This window comes from Mastigoproctus giganteus, chromosome 10 (assembly GCF_048544385.1).
Source record: "Mastigoproctus giganteus isolate SK-2022 chromosome 10, ASM4854438v1, whole genome shotgun sequence".
In the NCBI taxonomy this organism is placed as follows: Eukaryota; Metazoa; Arthropoda; class Arachnida; order Uropygi; family Thelyphonidae; genus Mastigoproctus; species Mastigoproctus giganteus.
This window is the reverse complement of record NC_143584.1, coordinates 141,247,458-141,262,869: the sequence shown is the minus strand read 5'-3', so window position 1 is coordinate 141,262,869 and position 15,412 is coordinate 141,247,458. Positions and strand designations below refer to the sequence as shown.

At 35.1% G+C, this 15,412-nt stretch overlaps 1 protein-coding gene across 1 annotated transcript in view; it reads right to left on the bottom strand.

Moving 5' to 3' along the window:
• Nucleotides 1–520: 520 nt before the first annotated feature.
• LOC150079323 (protein alan shepard-like) overlaps nucleotides 521–15,412 on the bottom strand; it is a 199,744-nt gene continuing 184,852 nt past the window's right edge. The window contains exons 12-13 of the mRNA XM_090382669.1: nucleotides 10,728–10,809; nucleotides 521–2,240 (exon numbers count right to left, since the gene is read on the bottom strand). Of these exons, the coding sequence (XP_090238795.1) occupies nucleotides 10,753–10,809 (57 nt within the window). The 3' untranslated portion in view covers nucleotides 521–2,240; nucleotides 10,728–10,752. The remainder of the gene's footprint in view (nucleotides 2,241–10,727; nucleotides 10,810–15,412) is intronic.

Sequence of the window (15,412 nt, the reverse complement as noted above, 5' to 3'; positions counted from 1 at the left end):
GTGAAGTGGTTACCATCTAAAGCATGCATTTGGAGGAAATCCAACAGAGAAAAGATTCCTTCTATTTACACTGATGATTCAAATGCAGAAATTTATGATGCAAGTTCATTTAACTTCTGGAAAGCATAATTTATTTTTACATCCACTATAATCAGAAATGCCATAAAAACTACCTCCCACTTGTGAATAATTTATCTATTGTTTTAATGTAAATCCAATGACAGATTTGTGAATTAAACTGCAGATGTTCAGGTTATGACAATAACCACATAGTCATCTCATACTATGAGAATAAAATATAGTCAGTCATCTGATGAATTCAGTCAGCTAAAAGAATATTGATATATATATATATATATATATATATATATATATATATATATATATATATATATATATATATATACCTTAAAAATTAAAGTTTGATGCATTATGTATTTGATAATATCTGTTTTAATCTTAAAACGTGTGTGTGTGTGTCACATGCAAATAAAAAAACACAAAAAAAAAAAAAAAAAAAACACTCTTGGTTGAGGTATTTCATTCCTTTCACTAATCAAATTCTAGGCTACATTTAACTTGGTATTAAGCAAAAGAAAACCTGAGTTGGAGAAAGGCAGAAATTAAATTCCTCAACATCTCTTGGGCTGACTACAGAAAATATGAATACAAATACTGCTTAAAAGTGTATTTTAATACCTGGATGCAAGTTTTTGTAACTTTTAGTTTTATACATAACTATATGTGTGTACAAAAACACACGAAGTAAAATGAAACGATTTTAATGGTCCCAAAATTAGCAGTTTCGTTTGAAAAATATCTAGCCAATGCACAGCAGTCATAAATCCATGATAACACTATAGAATTTTTTTTTCTATTCTTAAACCTTTTATACAAAATGTACACCAAGATCAGACAACTTTAACAAACATGCATTACTCTTCTGTATTCACTATGTTTCAAAAAATAATATACGTTTTACAAGCGGTAAAGTAACCATTTATCAGTTGTTTACATGGCAGTGCCACAATAATGGTAACTTTCTTACAAATATCTCATATCCCTACCAAATATTAAACAGTAATTCGCAACTATTTAATTTCTTTTAAATTAAATAGCTTAAATTAAATAGTTTCTTTTCTGCATCCATTAGCCATACCTTACAAAACAAAAAGTACTAATCAGTACTATGGATCTCTTTTCCTCATAAAATGCAACAATGTTCAAAATCTCAATTTTGTACATATGTAATTACTAGCAACACAAGCACAAAAAATTACCCCTTCCCCATACAAAACCACCTTATTAAATCACAGTGACTTGCCACATATCCATCAGCTAATGCCACAATGTACAATGCACTGGCAGGTCATAACAAGGCACAGAAGAACAACACATCCTTACCAGCTCAGTCAGACCAAGAAAAAAATTACAAACATCTGACTGTTTGTGTGTACTCTGATGAGATGAAAATGTTAAAAATAAGCTCTTCGCTGAGGATGCTTATTTTATTTTTATTTTTTCTATGAGTCCCCACTACCAGGTTATCTAACTGTCAGGTAGTGAGAAGTGGTAATGAAAACACATAAGCTAAAACCACAACACATCTACTAACTACTTACTCTAATATTATTAACACACTTTTGGACAAGGCACAAAACAAGATAAGTTACAGTACTGGACAAAACATTTCACAAGACTTGCTTTAACAGTTTATTTAAAAAAGAAAAAACACTTTAATCAAAATGTGCTATCTAAAAACAGCTAAACGTGGGCTTTAACCACAACAACAAAATCTTAAAAAATAATGCTGTGGCACAGTTTAAAATAAACTCAGTCCCTAGGAGGGATCTTTTCTTCAATTCTCATCAAAAACGCTTTAGGAAGAAGTTTATATTACAGTGGCTTACAAGGTCAGCAGTGTTCCAGGAAAATTTCTTAATTGACAATTCACTTCATAAATAATTTCCCACACTTTCATACCAGCATTCTTAAAACACACAGTTTGAGTTCTACAAAATAACACTCTGATTTAAAAATATTCTTTAGGAACAGTATCAAAATAAAGAGATAACATTTCAAATGTGAACATTAATTTTTTTCCTCCTAAGACATACAGAAGTCTTATTTTGCATTGCAAATTAAAACACAACAGTAAGAACTTGCCAGTAGTACACCATTGTCACCCACTTGCATAACAATGCCAGAAAATCCTGCACTTTGATACTCTGATTTTTGATCTGAAAACAAGAAATAAATTTTAAAAATGCATATGTCTAAAAATTTTATATAGCACAACGATGAATTTATCATACAATATTCTTAAACCTACCCAAATATTTTAAAAGTTGAATAATTCCTACTTAATAACATTACCACAAATTTTTTCCCGCAAAGTAGGTTTAAAAATTTTTAAATAATTTTTATGCTTTTGCACAGTGTGTACTGTATATTGTTGAAAGTGGCTGCTGATGCTTTGCATACTATAATCAGTAAATAAGGCATCTTGACTAAGATATTTCAAAAGTTAGCAAAAGAAAGATGGGGCAAAACATAACATAGCTGCCAAATTTTGACTTTCAAAAAGCTGGAATTTTTTTGCAAAAAAGCAGGAGAGCTTCCTAAAAACAGGAAGAAAGAAGGGATTTTTTGGAAAAAGCAAGGTTTTTTTAAGGTCCACACTGCACAAGGAATTAAAGTTCAGCTGGCAAAATACACATTTTATGTTAAAATACAGCCATAGTATTGTTTATCCAGTACAGCATACTTATAAATATTAGCTTACTTATCTGTGTATTTCTGTTTGGTATGCTATTAGACATCATTTGATTTTGATTGCTTCAAGAAAGATACTGTTGCAGATTGACTCTTCATTTCTGAAGGCACAAAGTTTTGTTCATAACAATGGCTCTACTTTTTAGAAATGATTGTAAGGAGCATCTCCAAGACTTCACCAAAAAGGGATCTTAACAAGTTTTTGTTTTTCTAACCTGGCTGAATATTCTCTCATACTTGGCACTGCTATGAGGAATTGTTAAAATGCAAGACTTCCAAATTTCTAATGCACTTGTCAGTTCCCCAATCAATGACCACTGTCCAACCCTGGTATAGTACAAAGTCAGATTCATCCTCTCATTTAGTCTGCTACAGTAATCAATTTGAAGTGAAAGATTTGAAAACTGTTGGTAAAATAAATTTACACATAACATTCCTCAACATAGCCAGGAGTAATGACCTCAATATATGGATGTGAGGTACAGTCGATGTAGAGGTATGTTCAGATTTTAAAACTGGCACAGCATAACATTTAAAAGAAACAAACTGCTTTATTCAAACCAGAAGAGAGAAACGTGAACAGACTTTCTGCACAAGTATGGATAAAATGCCTAGAATTATCAGTTTGCTTGGCCTGTTCAAGATTGCAACTAAGAAATTTTTTCTTGAGTTCATCAATTTATTTTTTAAAAAATTTTAGGTTGTGAATTGGATTTCAACGTGAGTCAATGTACCTCACTAATGATACTTAATGTACTTTTCAATTTGGTAATTGTACAGTGCTCTTATAGCTTTTATCACCACTTCTAATGTCTTCTTTTAACATTGTCAAAGGTTGTGACTGTTCTAACAGTATAGTTTACCAAACCAAAGACAGTCACAACATGTACACACATACTTCAAAATCTTTCTTACTTAAATATTATCCATCAGTTGAAATTGTTTAAATCTATCTTTCCTTTTTAGCACTTCTTTCTAGATAGTAGAAAATTTTCATAACATATTCATCCACTTTCACAGCAAGGCATGAAAATCGCTTTTCAGCAAAAAAAATTAATAATATAACAAGGACAGACTATATTATTTATTATTAGAGTTGTATGATGCAAGAAAGCAAGCTTATAAAGCATCAGCCAAAAAAAAAAAAAAAAAAGTCCTCCCGCATCACTTGTCCACACCCTCCAATAACTTGTCTAGTCCTTTCTTGAATTCATTCAAACTGCCTGCCTCCACAACACCAGATGGAAGTTTGCTCTAGTCAACCACCCATTGCCTGAAGGCAAACCTCCTCACATCAGTGGCTTGCTAGAGGTGTGTGTGTGTGTGTGTGTGTGTGTGTGTGTGTGTGTGTGTGTGTGTGTGTGTGTGTGTACATGCACAGAAGGGGAGGAATCCTTATCATATCAACTACTTCAGTCAGTTGTGTTGGTTCATGATACTAAATGTGATCATTTTATCATGTCTATACAAGTGAACACCAGTATGTATGTGGGTGTGTGTACACACACACACACACACACACACACACACACACACACACACACACACCAGTGTTCAAAGAAAGTGCATCACCTAGGAATTTCACATTTCTAACCCTTTTTTGCAATGGTATGTTACATTAATGACTCGAATGAGTACAATGAACTCATTCGAGCCATTAGAATTTCTCTGTACAATGAACAATTGTACAGAGAAATAGAGTGGGCTAGTAAATCAGAATGTCTTATAATGGGGGATTTTAACTTCCCAGATACTGACTGGAACTTGTGGGTTGGTCACTCACACACTAGTCAGACTTTTGTGGATTTATTGGATGATTGTTTTCTGCAGCAGCATGTTCGAGAGGCAACCAGAGAAAGAGTAATACTCTTGATCTGGTTATCAGCAGTGATCATTCGTGTAGAATTTGCAGATAAAGGAACCACTAGGTGGCAGTGATCACAGTGTACTGATGTGGGATTTACTTAAAGATTTAATTACCATCAGGGGTAAAGGAAAGGGTTTTTGCTTCCGTAAAGGTGAGTACAGTGGTCTCAGAAAGTTTTTAAATTCTGTACAGTGGGATCAACTGATGATGTTACCAACAGTAAATTCTATGTGGGAAGCATTTAAGGAATTAATTGTGGATGCTACTAAAAGTTTCATACGTATTAAGAAATATTGTTCAAAGTTTAGACCTAAATGGTTATCTAATGAACTAATGAGAGAGAAGAACAGAGAAGAAAAATGCATGGGATGCATATAAATTATCAAGCGACTCAGAAGCCTATGGCAGATATAAGCTAGTTTGTAATCAGGTCACAAAGGAGGTTAGGCAGGCGAAGGCAGATTACGAGAAATCCTTGGCAAAAGATGCTAAGAAAAACAGCAAGGATTTCTTTACTTATATAAACTCTAAAAGGAAGGGGATGAATCTGATTGGTCCACTTGACATCGATGGTTCGAATGTTGATGATCCTGCTCAGATAGCAAACAAACTGAATGAGTACAGTAAACCTCCACTATTAGTGGGATTTACGTTCCTGAGAAATGCCACGAATACCGAAAACGCAAATACTGAGTTATGGCTCCCATAGTAATAAAGGGGTTCCGTTCCAAAGTATGAAATATATAAGAAAAACTAGTCTAAAAATTTTGTCTATGTATGTATTCGTTGTACCTTCAATATATGACTATGTACATAGTGAAATGCAAGCATATGGCATCGAAATGAAAATAAGAAACAATTTAATATTAAAAGTAATATTTATTAGAAATTTCAAACCAGCGCCTTTGCTAGCTAAAACAAAAAACTTATTCCGGCAGTGCTATCAACAGTTTCGCTAAAGTGTTGATAAAGGAGTTTTGCCTTTTCACGAATGATGAGTGAACTTAACGGAATTTTATTTTGAGTTCGGTCTTCTATCCACAGATTTAAAGCTTTTTCCAAATTTTTCTAATTTAACATCACGAGTTACAGAGCAAATTTTTGAAGCAATTAGCGCGTTTTCACGGACACTACGGCAGATTTTTTCATTGATCATACCGTTGACTCATTGATTTTATGTTTTGCCACTGAGGAGACACTTTCACCATTAGAATTTGTCTAATAACTCAATTTTATCATCACCTTCTTTGATCTTTTCACATTTCCTTTGTTATTCGTAGCCATATTTTTGTAAGGGTTAGAAAGAACTTATTCACAATAAAGTCACTTTCTTCCGTTAACACACTCGAAAAAGTCTGTTTTACACTGCAAAATGGTAGATTTATCACTTTTGTAAGCATATCAATTTATAAATTTATTCAATTTTTAAGCATATAATTAAAAGCAAACGACGAAACCTTCCATGACAAGCGCATAACATATACTGAACAAGGATTAGCGAGAAACATCCAAGCTCACAATTTTGTCATCCCTCTCCCCACATCCACTGAGCGCTGTTTTGACCGGAAAAGATGATTTTAGCCATGCCTATGTTTTTTTTATGGCGGAAAATGTTCACGGCACTTTAAAATTCACATTTTTTTAGGTTTCATTTTATATTAAATCAGCGACCGCGAATACAGATACCGCGTATAGCGGAGGTTTACTGTATTTTGCATCTACATTCACACGTGAGGAATTATTAAGGTTTGAAAATGGCAGAAGGTTATCAAATTGTAGCAGGGTGCTTAATGATCTTGTAATAATTGAGAGCAAAGTGGAGGAGAAATTGTTGAAGTTAAACATAAGAAAAGGACCTGGGGCGAATGGTATCTATCCAGTTATATTAAAGGAGGCGGCAAAGCAACTAAGCAAACACTTAGCCATAATTATGAGAGCATCCTTGGACTCAGGGGAGGTTCCCACCAACTGGAGATGTGCAAATGTATCCCCAATTCACAAAGGGGGATCGAAGGGTGACACGAGTAATTACAGACCAGTTAGTTTAACTTCTGTTCCGGGTAAAATAATGGAGTCGCTGGTTAAAGATGCATTGCAGGATCATCTAGACAAGACTGCAGCAATAATTCAGACACAGCATGGGTTTGTTAAGGGAAAGTCTTGTCTGACAAATTTGATAGGATATTATGATGTGGTTACAAAGGAACTGGATGCAAAAAATAATTTTGATATCATATATTTGGATTTCAGGAATGCTTTTGACACTATTGCGCATGGAAGACTATTGTACAAACTGGAGCAGAATGGTATTAAGGGTAAGTTGCTACAATGGATAAAAGGATGGTTAAGTGTGAGAAGACATAGGGTGGTAATCAGTGGGTGCTGCTCTTCTTGGACTAATGTTATTAGTGGAGTCCCACAGGGTTCGGTGTTGGGTCCACTGTTGTTTTGTATATTTATCAATGATATTGATGAAGGTATATCAGGCTTAGTGTCGAAGTTTGCAGATGATACAAAGGTTGGGAAGGTTGTTAATGACAGTAATAGCAGTGTGCTACTGCAACAGGATCTAGATAATTTGGGCAGATGGGCTAAGAAGTGGTAACTGAAGTTTAACCTTGACAAATGCAAAGTACTGCATATGGGTAGAAGTAACCACAGAGAAAAGTACCAACTATATGGTACTACACTTAAGGTGGTAGAAAATGAAAAAGACCTGGGAGTAATTGTGCAGTCAGATATGAAGTTTTCTGAGCAATGCAGACAGGCTGCCAGGGCAGGTCATGGGGTTTTGTCAATGATATATAGGAACTTTGCTAGCAGGGAAAAGGAGGTGATTGTCCCTCTGTATAAGGCAATGGTCAGGCCACACCTTGAGTACTGCATACAGGTCATTTTAGGAAGGATGTCGATTTGCTTGAGCGTGTACATAGAAGGGCAACAAGATTGGTGAGGGGAATGAAGGGATCCTCTTACCAAGAGAGGCATAAGTTCTGCAAATTGCAGTGGTTGGAGACTAAGCACTTGCGCGGTGATCTGATTGGGGTGTATAGAGCCTTGAATGGGTTGAGCACGCTGAATTCTGATGGGATCCTTCCACTTGTTCAGATTACGAACCTAAGGGGGCATAAATTCAAATTAAGAAAGGACAGATGTAGAATAGATATGCGGAAATTTGCCTTTAGCCAGCGGGTGGTTAATTGCTGGAACAAACTTTCATCTGTCGTTGTGGAAGTTGATAGGTTGAATAAATTTAAGGAGGAACTGGTGTGATTTTTTTTATTTTTTTTTTGGCTGATGCTGCATAAGCTCATACACTTGCTTTCTTGCATCACATGCCACTACTACTACTAGCATCACAAATAGAAATATAAACAAAAGATATTTGTTAATAGTTAAGGAATGCTATGTAATATTTGACAGTTGCTCTCAAAATATTCCAAAATGAGCATTTGCAACCTTTATACAACAGTTTTAGTACACATAACAATTATGGCTGAAATGTTATCAGAAGCCCCCAATTTGCTTCAGTTTATCATATTAAATGGAAAACAAAATGAAAAGTTTGCCAGCTGCAAACTAATATTTAGTTCAACCACCTCTGGCTCTGATGACAGCAGCACACTGTTGAGGCACTGAAAAGATCAATTTCTGAAGATAATCAACTGATAGTTCGTGGTTTCAGACACGAATTATGGGTTCCTCAACTGAAGTTCACGAAGGGTGTTTGGTTTCTTTCTGGCAACTGCAGATTCCACATGATGTCAATAGTTCTTTATAGAATTCAGGTCTGGGCTGTTTCCTGGCCAACTAAGAGTTGAAATGGACTGTCCATCCAACCATTTTTTCACCGGTAACAAATGTAAACAAATTACCGTCAAACCTCTAATGCAGAAATGAAGCTAAACTACAGAAGTGCCTACTTATATTTTCGCCCAATGACAAGGAGCAGAGTCGTCCTGAAAGATGCAGTTACTTGGCAGGTTGAAATGGTCTCTAATGGTTGGCAGCAATTTGCCTTCCAATAGAGCCAGATATCCATTGGCATTTACGGAACCTTTTATAAACTGCAGGTGACCTCCACGATACGAAATGCACCCCCATATCATTTTGGCTGGTAGTGAATTTCAATTTAGACACCATGCAGTCTAAATGGTATTCTTCACCACATCTGTTGTTATTTGGTTTTTAGGAGCATTAGCAACTAAGGCCATATTGCTCCGGGGATATGCGGTGGTCGTTCCCTGACCTTTCCGCATCCTCCGTATTTGGTGGTCACAGGCTCGAACCCCGGTCTAATCAAGAAGCATGTGCTACGCACTACCGCTCCTGCCCACGGAGGCGCCTCACCACATCTATGGCAAATCGTTTGTCTCCCATAAAGCCATGCAGTTTTTTATTTCTTCTCATCTGAGAAAATAACTGAATTCCATTGCTCAGGGGTCCATTTGACATGCTCCTTACACGAAATTAAACGGGCCTTTTTCATTTTTTTGTGTGAGGTCAGGCTGCTTCTTCTTAGGACAACGGGCTACAAGTCCCATTTTTGAAGAGGCATCTTCTGACTGTTACTGCACTTGCTACCAACTCGTGTATGTTCTTCCCATTCTCTTTTCAGCTCAGACAAAGAAGTTTTACGGTTTTTAGGGCATAAGGGCTTCAAAACGCGGTCCTGTTTCGGCATAGAGATTCGTTTGCATCCAGTTCCTTTTTTCCTCTCAGCAGAACTGGTATTCTTGAGTTTGAAAAGAAATCTACTCACTGTCGACTGATTACACTATAAGCAATATAATGGGAAGAACATCCTTTCTCACATAAAGCAACAATAGCACTCTTTCTTTGTGGCGTCAACTGCATGTAACTCACCATCCTGACACAAGCAAGGAATGACTGCAACTCTTGCAGAACATGCTTATATAGCTGAAAGTAACAGCTGATGCAATATTACATCATCACCTACACATGTCAATCTTATCTGATGCAATCTGTAAGTAATATTGCCATATACTTATGTTATTAGGACAGTTACAATTTTAAGTGGTGATTCTCTTTCTTTGAACACCATATATTCCAATGTTCAGAGACATGCCAACTAATTATAGCTCAAAAGACAAGTACAGTCAGTCCTCATATAGCACGATAGTTGTGTTCCTAGAAACCCTCGTGCAATGCAAAATCATGCAATATAAATAACAGGCCCTATGGGAAAAATAGGGTTAGGTGCCGACCACGCACCTAACCCTATTTTTTTGAACACACATTTGTAACCAAAACATTACCAAACACAATAAATAATGGTAATAAAATATTTACATATTTTATTACGTAATATTGCTAATGCTTTTGCTGCTATCGTAAGCAAACTTATTCTTTGTTTGATCTTCTATCCAAACAGATGACAGCCTTTCCATCTCTTCCAATTCTCTGTCTTGATCTAATGGATTTTGTTACACTTGGAGTTGTTCTTGTTATGAAAGTTATTTTCTCTGCATTCTTTCTAATTAACCCCAGGGGCTCACATCTAGTGAGTATGGGCTTGGCACATCCGGGGTCCTGAGCTGAATATCATTATTCTTTTCTCTCTCTCTCAGGGTAACTCGGAAATTTTTTTTGGCTGGTGCAGCATAAACCTCAGGCTTCCTTGCACTATATGTCTAGTAATAATAATTCTCGGTTCAATATCACATGGTTTTTCTTTTCATATTATGGTGAAATGTGTTTTCCCTTTACTGATATAAAAAACATAAATACATTTTCAGAATCTTCTCTTCATTCCTATCGTGTTGCGTTCAGTTCGGGTGATTTCGTGTTCGACTGCCATTTCTTGTAGACACAAAGGCAATTCATGCATAAGCGAATTCGGTTTGTGTTATATATGATATCGTTCCCCTATTTATAAATCGTGTATGATCAAATTCGTTTAGCGTAAATACTTGTTATACAAGGCCTGACTGTTTTAAAATCTAGACCTATCTGAAAACAATGACACAGCTATCTTTATATATATATATAGCTATCTTAATTAGCATAAGTCTTTTATGTTTATAGCTATCTTAATTGGCATAACTGTCTTATGGAAACTTACCAATGTCATAATTATGAGGATAATGTTAATCTTCATTTCCAGCAGTAGGGCCACTGACTTGTAAATTGGTATTTGTAGGATCCTAAACAAATTATAGGTTCTGTTTAATATCAATGACAAGAGCAATGTAAATCTACTAATAGTTATACAATTTATAAGTGTCCATAAAAATGCTCATGAAGTGATTAATTCTGTACTTTCTATCCTTCCACCCCACTACAGCAACTCCCTACATCCACTCCTTAATACCATTATGAAAATGTCTTCATATTAAAAGAAAGAAATATAAATAGGATTACAAAATCACTTTGTTACTTAGAAGAGCATTTTTGAAATCAGCATTTAACTATTCCATGTTGTTACAACTCTCTTGCTTCTGAAACTAGGTCCATAAACCAGAATAAAATTATTTCCTCCTCTTTTAATTTTTATTTTTCACATTGAGTTATCACATTCTTAAAAATTTAAGCAACAGTTCTCACTGCTGCTCATATAATCTCTACAAACTTTCCAAGTGAAAGCCACTTGTGCATATTTTTCTTAGTATCAATGAAGGCAAAATGAGCAGAAACCTTTGTTATTTAGTCAGTCTAAAAAAAAAAAAAAAAAAAAAACTTACTCTGGATTTCTTATATCTAGTGTACAACTATTGTTCCTTTTAATTTAAGTAAATTAAATGGAAGTACAAAGAAAAGAAAGTCTGAAAAAGTTCAACATCTGAAGAAATCCTCTGAAATCTCTCTCTTTCTCTGCTATTCATAGCAGAGGGAGAGAGAGATTTCAGAGGATTTCTTCAGATGTTGAACTTTTTCAGACTTTCTTTTCTCCAAGAAATAAAATGCAATTTTATATTTCTATACCAAAATTGTGTAATCAACTTTTAAGCATATGCAGTTCCATCCAGGCTCCTTAAAGAAGGAAAAAAAAAAAAAAAAAAATTACAATCACTGTGTGTACCTCCTATAAATCATGGGTGGAAGTCTAGCAAGTTGCACAAAGGAAGTAAATCTTTACACTCTACCTTGTTGCTCAGGTCATACTTGGAGTTAAAAGTACTATATTCATGGCACACTAGAATTCAAGATGCAAGGAATTACTGCAGTTAGCCTCTCATAACCCATTTGTAGCTCTATGTAACAGTTTTGCATGTGGACAAGTACCTGCTTCTCTCTCTGTATGTTTGTGTTTTTGACTAATGTTTACATTTTTGCTGCATGTATTTTGGAGCTGTTTTTATAATGCTTTGAAGATTACTGTTTCAACATATCAAATGAAGATGTAAGCTATGACAGTTAACATTTTGTGTATACATACACATTTATATCTTATACAACTGCTTTGTTCTTATATTTTTTCTCATACTGTTGAACTTATCATTTTTATTTTGTAAACTGTTTGTTTTTTTTGCATATTTATTGTTTTTTTCTTAATCCTCAATTTTATAAGGTCTTTAGTCTTTCCAACCACAGTACTTTTCAGGAACTGTATCCCGTGTGGTTAGCAAAGGATTACTGTACAAGCTGTGATTAAAAAGTTCGAACATTGACTTTGTATCTTGAAGTCATGCCATCAAGTGAGTTGCAACTTATAAACAGTAATGAATTACCTATTTATCTGCAGTCAGTCTGAATCAGCATGCATTGGATAGAATGTGCTTTACTACATTTTAAAATGAGTGATTTTACTGAGCAGTGAACTTGCATAAAATTTTGTTTCAAATTAAGGAAGAGAGCAAAAAAAACCCAAAATATCTTAAAAATATCTTTCAGAAAAGATGCTATATCATTTGAGACTTTTCAGTGGTTCACTAAGTATAAAGAGGGCTGCTTGTCCATGATCCTCACTCCAGCAGTCTAACTTCTAAAACCAAGGATTTCATTGCTTGTGTTTGTGATCAGAGCAAGAGATTAACAGTTAATCATCCACAAAGTAGTACTGGTATTTCTTATGGGACATATGAATCAATTTCAACACAAGATCTTGCATGTCAGGACCTTCAACATGCAGCTGCTGACCTGCACTTTGTTGCTTTCAACATTATTGGTGACAAATTGTAGGTGCATGTCTATGATCCAGAAACAAAGGCCCAGTCCTCTCAATGGAAGATTCCATCTTCTCCAAGGTTATCTCAATCAAATGTGAAGATCATGCTTATCATATTTTTTGAACCATAGGGTATTATTCATTATGAATTTGTCCCATATGATCAAACAGTGAACTAGGAATACTGCAAACAGTTATATGGTGATTGTGCAATGCTGGTCAGAGAAAATAGCTGGAAAAAGTGGGCCTCGGAAATTGTTGCTGCTATAATGACACCCTTACACACTCAGTGCTTTCATTTCAATAATATCTTGCTAAGTATGCTCTCACTGTTATTGGCAATCTGCCATACTTATCAGATTTAGCTCCCTTTGATCCCCCCCCCCCTCAAAGTGAAATGCTTTGAAAGGTCACAGATTTTCAACAACTTATTCAGAATGCTTTCAGAAGTTGTTTGTTTGTTTGTTATTTGTTTTTTAAGAGCATTAGCAACTAAGGCCATATTGCTCCATGAATATGCGGTGGTCATTCCCTGACCTTTCTGCATCCTCCGTATTGGTGGTGACGGGCTCGAACCCCGGTCTAATCAAGAAGCATGTGCTACGCACTGCTGCTCCTTCCCACCTGGCTACGGAGCGCCTTTCAGAAGTTGTAAAAGCACTAGAATCTGTGTGTGCATTACCAAAATGACTACCTCAAAGAAGCTCCATCCAAATAGCTGGTATGCTTTACTCTCCCAAATATTAGTTCAGTCTCCAAACTTTCTGATCATAACTCAATCTCCACAAAAACTTCCAAATGCCAAATATGTTGCAGCCTCTTGAGGCTAAATGAATTAAATGATAAAGACTGCCTAAATAATAAGCTCCTTTTGTTTTTCTTTTAATACTGGTGCAACAATATTATTGTGCTTATCATAATAACAACAGCACTGTCTGAAAAAAATGCTATAGCATTCAACTGGAATAAAATGTTAAAACAATGGGAAAAATCTTTGAAAATGACACCCAACTACTGTAGTTATATCAGACTGTTTCATTCAAAATAGCTGTTGATTTTGCCTTGCCAAACCTATACTTATTTGCCACTTGCAATTTAAGCATTTTCTAAATAAGAAACCAGAAACCAGCAAAATTTGCTAGTTGGAAAAAAATTATGTTTTACTGAAAATAAAGTGAAACATCCAAAAGCACTTCAACTTTCAACAATAGAAAAATAATAAAATAAAGAACATTCCTCCCCCCCACCATCATCTCTAGTACCTTGTTTTGTATGCTTAAAATGGCTGTTACTAATTTTTCCCACCCTGAACTTTTTTTCAGAATTTAAAATACAACAGAACATACTATTTAAAAATGTTTCTTGCCCTGGTCAAGTGTTATGCAAATGCAACTGTAACTTCACTATTTGCAAGGACAAAAATCCAACTTCTAACAGAAAATTAGAATAAAAATTTATGTTATGTGAAACTAGAGTGGGTAATACTTAACTGAGGAGATATTTTTCCATTCCTCATCAGTTCCTTTTCAAGGTTGTAATGGACAGAATGTGGATTTAAACAACAAGGCACACTGAAAATTTTCTGACCATATATTTCACTTACAAATTTAAAGACTAGACTAAAAATGGGAGGTGAGGTGGCAGAGCAAAACTGAAAGGGAAAGGTAACTGTACAAAAAGGTTAAGAACTCTTAATCTGGAGGAACTTTACTGAGAGCATGAAACCATAAAATGATACATGTTTGAGAACAGTGTTCACAGCAAAATTATCTTTTTCAACAGTCAAAAGTTTAACAATACTTAATGTCAAGAAAACTAAGGAAAACATTTTGCAAACTAGGAAGTTCTGGTTGGAGCAAATGAAAAACAAAACTGGAAGTGGTTACATGAGCTGAATGAATGAACACATACCCACTTAAGTGCCTGATGGTCTTGGTTTTCATTTGCTTCAACAAGAAGTTCCAGGACTGCAAAGCAATGTTTTTTTTTTTCTCCTTCCAATATTCATTTACACTTAATTGCATTTTCCACATTTTAAATTTCCTCATGATACAGTCAGTCCTCGTATAGCACGATAGTTGTATTCCTAGAAACCATCGTGCAATATAAACTCTATGGGAAAAATAGGGTTATGTGCCGACTACCCAAGATTGAACACACATTTGTAACCAAAACATTACCAAGCACAATAAATAATCATAATAAAATATGTAAGTATTTTATTACGACTATCACCGTAATAAAAAATATTGCTAATGCTTTTGCTTCTACTGTAAGCAAACTTGTTTTTTGTTTGATTTTCTATCCAAACAGATGACAGCCATTCCATCTCTTCCAATTCTTTGTGTCTTAATCTAATGGATTTTAATTACACTTTGAGTTGTTCCTGCTACAAAAGTTTTTATTTTCTCTGCATTCTTTGTAATTCTCGGCATTGCCTCATTTAGGTCTGTAGCATGTGCAATATCACATGGTCTTCTATTTCGCTCAAAGCGTTTCACAATTCCATATTTTTTTTTCTTTCTCTATCGACAGAGGCGAACTGGCCATAAGCCTTACCAGGGAAACCATGGTGGGTTGGAGGCCGGTGTGATTTTGGCCATAAACGCTAGTATGAGGTCACTACAAATTATCCTGGGTAA